Raw genomic sequence first — 11,081 nt, forward strand, 5'->3', positions numbered from 1 at the left:
GGCGTCAATACTGCGTCTCCACCAGCCGATCTCTACTGCACACACTTTGGTTACAAAGGGTGCAACCACAAAAGGTTGCAGCGATATTTTGCCTTTATTTTTGGAGGTAAAGACACTTTGTCCATCTTTATTTACGCTGTCAAAAATTGGCAAAACCGATTACCTCAGCGAAAGTCTGATTAAGAACAGTCAAAAGTCCAGCTTCAACTTTCAGTGTGAGACTGTTTCTACGAAGAGGTTCCAGGTCCAAATGCAAAGAATCAAACGAGATCAACACCAGAGTTTAAAACAGTAAATCACTTTTAATTTAGTTCTCTCATCGGCAGGTGAGTTCATTTTAAACATGATGACAAATGAAGTGCATCGGTAGTAGAAGCCTTAACAGGATTTGATACATGGTTTGATACATGCTCCATTCAGACGCGTCCGTGAATCCACATATTACAAGCCAACATTTTTACTCAAATAAAACCACTACAGTTCAGCTCTTGACCTGATAGAATAAAAAGATAAGACAGATCCATCGCTAGATACAACGGTGGCAGCAATACACAGGATTGCCCAAGCAGTAAAGTACACGTTCCTTTAAGAAACAGGGAGAGAGAACGCGAAAAAAACCTAACCTCTGGGTTTTTTAATCCCCAATTCAAGTAGTATTTACCCTTTTTCTCATGTGTTTGCGTGTTTCAGTTTGCTTCTTAATAAGTTCAAGTTCAGCATGAAAAACAAAACAAAAAAAATGACCAAAAAAAAAAAGTCCAGATAATACATGTGTTGGTGGAGGAGGCGACAAAGAGGAGGAAAGGAGAGGAAGAAGAAGAGTGACATTCTGGATTCCTCGGAGGGAAACAAAAAGCAGCAGGTGAGAAAGAAGAAGAATCAGGCGGGGATGGAGGGAGCTTGGGGAGGAAGAGGAGGCAGCCATCTTCATGAGAGACAGATGTCGAGAGTGGCTGTTGAATTCAGCAGGAGCCGGCGTGATGCGATGGTAAAAGCTCTCAGCCAAACCTGCGTCGATTACTAACAGAAATCACTTCAAAAGGTTTTTCACATTTAGGAGCAGAAAGGAGGAAACAAGTCAGAAATCTGCGTAAAATCTGACTTCAAATGGATTATTCCTCTAATTCTTGCTCCTTGGTGACATGGTAAGAAGGGTTTTTGGTTTAATTTTGGTTTGCCCAATTAATCAGAAGTTTAATCCGAACTGTAATCTAACTCAGGTTTGGAGCCAAGGTGGTTCACTGGCGCTGGGCGGAGTAGCGGCCCTCGCTTGGTCCGGCGCCCCGCCCAGAGCCGAAGCTGGGTTTCTGTGCCATTCCTCCGCGGGTTGGGGGTCCTCGGGGGCCTCCTCCGCCTCCTATTCGCTCTCTGGGACCGCCGGGACCTCCTGGACCCCGAGGCCTCACATCCCGCCTGTCGCCCTCCCTGGCCGATCGGGTCTTCTTCTCCTCCACGTTAAGGCGGACGTCGCCTCTGAACTTAATGGGCTGAGGAGACGAGAAATAAAGATTTAAACTCTGTATGACTTTAAAATACCAAGAGGACAGATTGTGTAATTAGCCTGAGAAGCTTACCCTGTTGCTGAGGATCTTCTGTACAGGTTCAGAGTCGTCAAACACCACAAAACCGAAGTTCGGTAGCTTCCCTCCGCTGTTGATCCTCAGCTCCAGGACTGTACCATACTCTGTAGACGAGGGGGAGGAGAGATTTTACTTACAACATAAGAAAACAGGGTTGGGTACGTGCACGTCTGTCACTCTATCATGCGTTTTAATCAGACGTACGTTCAAAGAACTCCTTGAGTTCAGTCTTGTCGACGTCATGAGGGACGTTTCCCACAAACAGCTGGTGGGCGTCGGGGTACCGGACCACCCGGCGACCCTCCGTCTCGCCCTGCTCACCTTCCCGCACTGAAAAAAGACGAAGAAAAAAGGTCAACATATTTTCAAAAGGTACCTGGTTTATGTATTCACTGTAGCGCAGATAAGCCATTTTGCACTTTACTTTAATAAAAAAATACAAGTTTTAATGCTGACATGTTGTGAGATGCGTCCCTGAACACACCTGCAGCCACAGTAAGAACACACACTAGCTTTTGCTCACAGTGCCATATTCAACAGCACACTTCACATTTGATTATGTTTGGTTTATACTCGCGGCCTCGTGCTTGTCAGAATGGCTGATTGTTAAATCTGTTTGGAGGCTATTAAACTGCCGTATATATACTGTGTATATAGTGCATGCGTGCCTACCTGGTCTGGGTCCTCTGTGCACCGGCGGAGGACCTCCAGGCCTCTGTTCCCTCGGCCTCTGGTCTCTCTGTGGTCTCTGTGTTGCTGTCTGTGACTCTGGCTTTACCTCGACTCTCGGCTGCAGGAGTCAACAACACAAGTTTGTGAGAAAAGAAAGCAAAGGCAACTCTTCTGCTGTTCTTTGATTATCACCATATAAAACGGCACAGCCAGCAGGGGCTGTTTGTTGTTTTACACGTGGTGGCAGGAGGACACAGATACAGTCTCCAAAGACAACACTACTTTTTGGAGAAGCAGCTCAACTAAGTGAAGCCACAAGACATCAATCTGCTTTTATCTTTACATAAGAGAGGAGCAGAACAGAAGAGACTCATCACTAATATCTCCCATGTTTTAACACAGTGACATCTACTGCCGGAAAATAACAGCACAGGACTGAAAGTAATGGCTGCTTTTAAAAGAGTTAATAATATACCTGGTATGTTGTGTCAAAATCGACTGTTTTACAGCCCCTCTATATGAAAAATAATGCCAAGTCACTGGAGTACTACATGCTCGCAAACCTACCGCTGCTGTTTGGGGGGCTTTGACGACGTGTGGGGGGATTCCTGAGACGGGGACGGCCCCGCTGGGAGGGAGGTTCTTACTGGTGACCGACGCCCAGGAGAACGGCTGTGGGGAGAAAACAGGAGAGATTTAGGTCAGATGGAAAACTAAACTTAATGCAATATTCCAGAGTTGCAGAAATTTCTCCTTGTTATTTAGCTAAACATTACCTTTAGTAAAATAACTTATAGGAGAGCTCAATACACCAGAATTGCATTTCTAGGTGCACTTCTAAGTGCAAGATGGATAACAAGCAACGCCCTCGACCTCCATCTGTAAAATGATGAACTATATCTGCACAGATTCAATGCTGATATGGAAAAACTTTTAACTATCTTTGTCATTGGTTTCTGAGCTAAGAAAAGAAAACAGTGGTTTTCACACACTCAGACCTACCCTGTTTTCTTCAGGGGCTGCGGGGGCAGGTTCAGCAGGCAGAGAGACGGGCTCTGCGGTGGGTGGGGCAGAGGCGGGGCTTTTCTCTGTCTGGTCGTCGGATGTGTGCGAGTCCGTTTGTGTTTCCAGCATCGTCTCCTGCTTCATCTCCACCACTGCAGCCTCCACCTCCTTCTCCGCCTCGGGCTCAGGTTCTGGACTCGCTGCTGCAGCTTCCTCGTCGTCGCCGGGAACCGTCGGCTCAGAACTAGAAGGGACAAGGGCAAGAGGGAACACACTTTAAAAATGTAGAAAACTAAAAGATGCTCTTCTATGTCTGATTGGCAGTTGAATAAGTTAAGGCCAGATGAAAGATTAAAATTCATAAACGTCTATATGAGCCGGGCTAATGCAAGATTAAGAATTTGACTTTATTTTTAAACTGTTTCCAGAGAGAGTCGACTCTTAAGAACAGCAGACTTCTAAAACCAGACACAAAAGCGGCGTAACGGACACAATGTCCACTAGACTGGTTTTTGCCCCGTAGCAGCTCAAATCACATTCCAAGTGTCTGAGAACGTTACGGAAAGGATCCCACAGAGAGACCTTGTAGTCAAGGAGTAAGAAACTTTTTTAAAAGCAGAAGCAGACGTTACATTGCTCTCTTCAAAAACACCAGACTTGAAAAAAAACTGTAATTTTGCCTCACAGATAATCAGGGTTGCTGGTCTACTGGGAAATCTAGTATCGACTTTTCAGGGCACCTCCATGCTGGTCTGCATGATCAGTTCTGTGTTTAGTTTTGCATGATGTGCACACTTGAATGGGGGAGAAGAGCCTAAAGTGTTTACATACACCCACACACAGAGTGCAAATTATTTAATATCAAGCCCTTAAAGGCTCTTACTCTTAAGGAACATAAGGATGTGATGCATACCAGGCTGCCGGGTCGTAGAAGGGAGCAGACTCCTCGGGAGCGACGTCAGGGGAGGGAACCCTCTCCTCAATCTCCTCCACTTCATCCTCAGACTCTGAAAGCGCACAAATAAAAACATTAAATTACACATCTACTGCCTGCTGCTTTTCACGGAATAAAAAAACACAATTTTTCTGTCAATTTAAACCAACAAACCCCAAAATCTTTTTTTACTAGTGGAACCATCTCTGCTCTGTTTTCCTGCTTTTTTCTCCAATTTTCTTTTTTTTTTTAATTAACATCTTGACTAATCAAAGTCCCTTTAGCAAAATTAAAGTAGATGTTCCTGTGAATATAACAGATTAAAGTGCATACAAATGAGCCATTTGTATGCAGAGTCATTTTTGTCCTAACATTCCCAGATATCAAACATTAAAAGTTCTGTTAACCTGTTCAGCAACTTCTGCCGTCGTAATTAAAAGACGCAGCATGTCAGAGAAAGATAATCAAAGTAACCGAATAATTATTCCATCAAGTTGGTACAAGTTGAACAATTTCTAAAGAACCGTTGGGAAACTAGACTTAATTATCTTTCTGACTCTTGTATTACTTGGCAGAAGATAAATAACCCATAAAACCATGAGAAAAACCTAACAGTGAATCATTTTGTTTAGAAAGACATTTCATCTCACCCTCTGGAGGCTCAGAATCAGAGTCGCAGAACACCTCGTCTTGGTAACGAAACACGTCGTTGTGGACGTAGAATTTGTTTGCAACAGTCCCCTGGAGGAAAAAGACACAGACCATCAAACACCAAAACATATGCATAAAGACAAATGTACTCCAAGGGTCTCCACAGTCTGAACTACAAACCTCGGGCGCCAGCACAAAGGTCTGCATGAACTTCCTCATGGGCTGCATGTTGTTGGACAGCTCGCCCATCACCTGCACGACCACGCCCTCGTTCAGGGTGGCGTGGGCGTCCACGTGCCGGATCTTGGTGTGACAATCTCTGAAACTCAGAGCCATCACCCTCTTATGGATCTCCTGCACACAAAGGAGTATAGGTTCAATAAAAACTTTCTCGCTCAACTTTCCTCATTCTTTCTCCCTCGTGTAAGGCTGTTTCTGGTTTCTTTAATGTATTAATATGTTGAGATCATGCATATTTTAAAAGCGTTTGTTTTAGAGAAATGAAAAACGTGCTGCTCTGGCATTATTCTAGAAGATATTTTCATAGCACTGAGAGAATCAAATGCAAGCAGAGACTGGAGAAGCTGTCCAGACTTCACTTCATTCTGCACAGCTTTCAAACCAAACTGCAGAGTTTGGCCGTAAAGTTATTATTTTATATTGCCAACACATCTGCAAAAGCATCTCCTTTTTTAGCCATTGTAAGTTCATTATCTAAACAGCCTTTTCCTGTTTTTGGGGCTCTGCGTTCTATAATCATAATCTTCCACAAACATCCTCCTAATGTATATCAATTTAGACTAGTTTTGAGTTTCCCTGACAGTGCCGTGTGCTGCCTGAATCAGGCCTGAATGTGGCCTTTGGACCACAGTCTCTCCCATTCTTAACGCGAGCAAGGTTCATCCAAAGACAGTCCCGCATTAAAAACTGCACAGGACTGTGTCAGTGGATGTATTTCTGTGAGGTTCGGTTTTAATAATGTGTAAACTAAGGTAAGGGGTTCGAGTTACAAGGTTGTTTACCAGGAACGTGCTTGCAAGTGTTCCTCTGTCCTGTGCAGCACTTTGCAGGATTACTGCACAGAAAATTGCAAACTAATGGTTTAAGCCATTGTAAAACACTTGGTTGTTGCTTCTTATACTGTGAGAGTTGCTGCTTCTCTTTTTATTTATCACAGTTAATGAAGACTTTGTGGTCAGGACAGTGGGAATGATTTTAAAGAAGTTAATTTGGTTTCTGGGAAATGTAAGTTTTTTTTCACTATTTAGACATTTACTCATCACTGCTTTACTTTCTTAATATGATCAAGTCTTAAATATTCTGGTGTTGCACCTGATCAAGACTGACTGTTAACGAATAAACCCAATGTGATTTTTTGGGCTTTGTTATGCATTTACTGAGAGAGAGGACATTGGATAGTGTTGAAAACAGGGGAAGAGAGAGCGGGGATGAAGCAGCAATGCACCGAGAGGAGGGAGTCTAAGCCTGGGCCGCTGCATCGAGGACTGTCGCCTTTAACCACTGAGCTAAACCGGCGCCCCATAAACCCTAGTTTTGAGGGAGATTGCCTCACCTGCTTAGAGCAGCTACGCATTAAATATATTATTTGAAAACTACAAGAATGTTAAGAGAACGTACAACGGAGAAAAGGTTTTAAATGTCCAAGAAATGTATCATCAGCTTCTCAAACCATCCTGACAGTTAAAGGGTGTCTCTCTTGTTCTCTCTCTTTCTGGATAACAACTCTAGGAAAGAAATGTTCCTTTCAGCTTTTTATTCCACTGTGTGTCAGCGTGTGGGAGTTAAGTGCAGCACCGCTCTATTGAAATACCACTTTTAAGAGCTGTTATCTTCTGGATGAACCCACTTACAGATTGTCCATAAACAGCCTCGACTGGTTTGCCGTTGTTGTCCAGGCCACCGTGAACGTAGGAGGAGTTCTTTCCATAAAACCTGAGCAGACAAATAAAAAGGTTAATTTGTTCCACGGAGGGCGATTTAAAAACAGAGGGGGAGTGCAAATATATACAGATTAATATTGTGTGAAAAGAACTTAGGTTTAACAAAAGGCAAATCTTGTGCAACATGTTGGATTTAACTCAACTTTGACCAGCATTCATACAGCAGAGAAAAGGGTGGTAAAAAGGTGGTGGTACCTGTGCAGGTAGTCGGGGGCCTGGTTCAGGAGTGTGTAATACTGTCGGACAAACTCTCGCCCGACCAGCTGGGCACTTGGCTTCTCCATCACCATTTCTTTGGTCAACTGGAAATCTCTGTCAAGAGAAGGAGAGGAGGCTTGGTTAGATAAATGGATTTGTCGATGACACACTAAAGCATCTCTAAGTGTCTTTGTGGCAGTGCACAAGGCTTTAAAAGGAAAGAAAGAAAATGTACACTCATGATAATGAATCATTCAGCTGCCCTGATAGGAGAGCAATCACAGCAAATCCCAGGAACAGTTCAAGTGCAAATCATTTCAGGTAAACATAACCTCTAATTTCCATATGAGCATGCATCTCACCATGTCACAGGCACATTTTTAATTTGTTTTTCTGAACCATGTTGAAATGCCAGCAGCCTGAGATGTGTATGATCCACAGAACAGACGACTCTGATGAGTGTTTAATGCCCCATCTGGGTGCATCGACATGAAAACAGCTCACCCAGGGCACAGAAAAGAATCCCGGACATTTGCTGTTTGTTTTCATACCGTGCAGATAAAAATCTAACACTGCACAGTCACTGAACTCAGTTGCCACTTCAACTGCACTGATTCCTCTACTGCCTTTTTCTTCTTCTTACAAAATGATCAAGTACACACACTCATTCGTATTTGGGACATTGTGTACTTAAATACTGGGACTTTTTGTACCAGTGGGGGACTATTTGGCCTTCAAACGTCTGTTGAAATATGCAGGACGTTTTGGTGTTAATCCATCAACTCCAACTGACCCAAAGTCACTTATTTAGACTCTACAAAAAACCAACTTTCACAACTGGTAGGCAGTGATTTATAGGCACGACTTTGTTTGATTTCCATTTGAGATTGATACCTCGGATTAAACTGTCTAAAGGGCCGGATACTGGACTCTTTCCGACCAGAAACTTGAGCTAATAACTGTTATCATTAAACAAATATGAAAAGTGTTGCTTCTTTTGCTTTGTATGATAATTTTCTACTTCACTAATTTCACCCTGAGGTGAATACTTTCAAAATGTACCTTTTTTTAGGCATTTCCACTTAAGACAGCTGAAGCACGCTCTAACAGATCCACATTCTTCCCTGTTTCCTGTCTGTACACATGTATTTGGTAAATGCGACCTGGTGCTTGCATTGTCATTAAATGCACGTGGGTGCCTATATAAGATATATATACACACGGTGCCTACAAGCCTGTCAGGCTTGATAAATTGCCCATTTGAAACAAGTTTCAAACCACAGCTGCATGATTTTAACACCACACTGACTTGAATTAAGACTTAATGTAAGAAAGGAAGTAATAATCAATGATCAGGCCGTCTGTGGTACTCCAATCCCATTTGTTCCCCATGAGGATGCAAATCTTTAAAAACTAGAGTCATTAATAATTTCACTGTGTATATTCATTATAGCTTGCAATAGTTAGGAACAGCCATTTTTTTACTTTTTGTACCACAGTTTTGCAGGGACTATTTATAGCATTATATCTAGTGGTTTTCAGGTGGTCGGGTAGAACAGTGTCTGAAACAAAGTTTATGAAAACATACAATATTACAAATAGTGGCGATCTGTATATAAAGTTGATCAATCTGCTTGCAACGTGCAATTGTACTCTGCATGTTAATGTCATTTAGAAACAAAGTGGGGGGCTTTAGTGTGACTAATAGCGCCAATGTGTGTTTACAGTCAAACTTTTCTGGAAAACAATGGAGATGTTTGCAGGTAAATTTTTTAGTTAGTTTCAGTTCTTTCATGGGAATGTGTTAAAATGTTGGACATCACAAGCCTATGGCACAAAGTAGAGCATTTAATAAGCAATAGGAAAGTTAAAACATGCACATACACTCCAAGGAACCCAGGAAAAGTTGCTGTCTTTAATGGACTGTCTCCCACACCTGTCCACACCACAGAGCCATCTGTTGTTCTGGCACACTCTTAGCAACCAACACTCGACCAGCAAACATTAACAGACCCACAGACTGAGCCAAACCACCTTGTGTTGAGTGATCCACAACCTCATGTGTTGTGGGACATGTCTAATGTTACCAGCAAACACCAGGGGGGCTTTAGCTTCACTGGATCCTAGTTTATATGGAGAAAAAGTACAAAATGTACACTGCAGCGGCCATATCAGAGCAGCTTGTGTAAAAGTGTGAGCATGGCATGCAGACAAAGGCCACGCCGTGCCCGCAGCGACGGTGCCATTCATAGTGCAGACCGGCCTACACACACTTTCTACCGGTGTGCATGGCGGCATCGCACGTCGATAAGACCATCGGCGGTTTCCAGATATAACCTGGGCTTCAAATGGCACGCTGGCTGGCCCACTACAGAGCTAAACCCCGCGACAGCTGGGCGAGCACACGGCCCCCAAACTAGGGCAGACACACACCGACTATAACTCGGTTTCGGCAGCCCCAACACGTGCCCCGGTCCTTCCCCTGTCATATTTTGCATTCCGTCCGAGCTAGTTTGGCCGGAAAGCTCATACAAAATGGAAATACACCCATAAACCGAACATTGAAAACTGAAGAGGAAAAGTAACGACCACGGCGCTAAAAAAGGGCAGGAAGGGAGGGAGTCACGACTGAATGAAAGCTAGAAGTGAGCTACACAGGGGTTCTTCCTGAAAAAACAGAACTGAAACTATTCAATGATGCAGTCGGCTACATTTGGATTTTTCAACAGAGTAAGATGTTCTACAGTAGCTGCTAGTAATTTCTCAAACATTAACGCTAGAAGTTTTGTCAAATTTCAAGGAATTCGCCATGATAGCGCTGCTAATACCAACGGTTGCTAACGGCTACCATCACCTCACCAGGATGTAGACGTAGCCCTGAAAAGCGCCCCTGATAATCTACCGAATCGCCACACCAGAACAAATTAGTGATGTATTGATTGGAAATCATTTAAGTTAATATAAGAGAACAACTTACCAGTGGGTCAATTATCAAAAAAAATCGTTGAATTAGAAACGAGTGATTTCTTTGAATCACCTCAGTGGCAGCCAGTAGCACTAGCGGCTTCACAACGTGCTGGAGTGCTCGGTTACCGGTTTCAGCTGCGCAACCAAACCTGACATCCCGCCCCTTATGTGACATCAGCCAATCAAATTGAAGCTCTGTAATTCATCCACCAATTATCTAGCGCTAACCCAAGAGCCACTTTCTTTCAGCCAATCCTGAAGGGCTGTGTCTCTACCTGGATTTCTCAACAGGGCCAATGACGTTACAGTAATGGTTGAAGTTGCGATGGTTTCATTTACTGGCGTCTCCCGGTTAGTTTTTGACTCGCACTAAGCCCTGCACCGGAGCCTTTTCCCCGCATGGTGTCGACAAAACTTTATTTGGTGGTCAAAATGATTTATCGAGAGGGGATGACTCACCAAATTATCCAGTAATAATGTGTCATAGAGTCTGAGATCACCGCACAGTTTGTGCCATAGAGAGGAAGAGTCCACGACAAGCTTCCTCCTAAATATTGTTGAAATGTCACAATGTAATATAAACCACAACATTAACATTAAGAATATAAAGGACAATAAAATGGTGGTGAGCTACTAAACAAAACAAAATAAAGCCTATTTACATCAATAACAACAAAAAATAATAACAAAAGTCTTAGATTATTTGGTTTCCTGGTCATTTGGTTGTAATCTGTTTAGTGACCTTACATTGCAGAATAGAGCAGAATATTTTTGCCCAAAAAACAAATCTAAGGTGCATTAGCTTTTTGACACTCTCAACTGCATCTCATGGTCTTTATAATTCATTTACCTGCAAGAGGGCTGTGGGGGGAAAATGTACTGTGCCCCATCTAGCCTTTTCTTGCAGGCAATTTGGTATGGTTGCAATATTGTGCAATCTAAAGATAAAGACAGAAGTGCCTTAAAAGAATAAGTATAATAATGCAGAACCTAGCTCAGAGCCCGGATCACTCTAGCTGATATTCATATTTCATGACGCATAGCTTATATTCCAAAACATATGAATCGTTATTGATCTGTTACACCGTGAAAATAGGGCTGATGGTGCCCCTT

General features: G+C 43.0%; 1 protein-coding gene across 1 annotated transcript; it reads right to left on the reverse strand.

Annotated features, from left to right (window-relative positions):
• Positions 1 to 282: 282 nt before the first annotated feature.
• On the reverse strand, positions 283 to 10,069 carry g3bp1 (GTPase activating protein (SH3 domain) binding protein 1). Its single transcript, XM_069670465.1, has 12 exons — positions 9,979 to 10,069; positions 6,999 to 7,115; positions 6,714 to 6,795; positions 5,023 to 5,196; positions 4,842 to 4,932; positions 4,171 to 4,264; positions 3,255 to 3,501; positions 2,820 to 2,924; positions 2,253 to 2,370; positions 1,785 to 1,910; positions 1,575 to 1,684; positions 283 to 1,487 (listed from the first exon to the last, which is right to left on the reverse strand). Exons 2-12 carry the CDS (start codon positions 7,091 to 7,093, stop codon positions 1,239 to 1,241), a joined length of 1,491 nt encoding a protein of 496 aa, XP_069526566.1. The 5' UTR covers positions 7,094 to 7,115; positions 9,979 to 10,069; the 3' UTR covers positions 283 to 1,238.
• Positions 10,070 to 11,081: the final 1,012 nt, after the last annotated feature.

This window comes from Semicossyphus pulcher, unplaced genomic scaffold (genome assembly GCF_022749685.1).
Source record: "Semicossyphus pulcher isolate SPU_LCO1_2020_fin unplaced genomic scaffold, fSemPul1.0.p SCAF_2, whole genome shotgun sequence".
Lineage (NCBI taxonomy): Eukaryota > Metazoa > Chordata > Actinopteri > Labriformes > Labridae > Semicossyphus > Semicossyphus pulcher.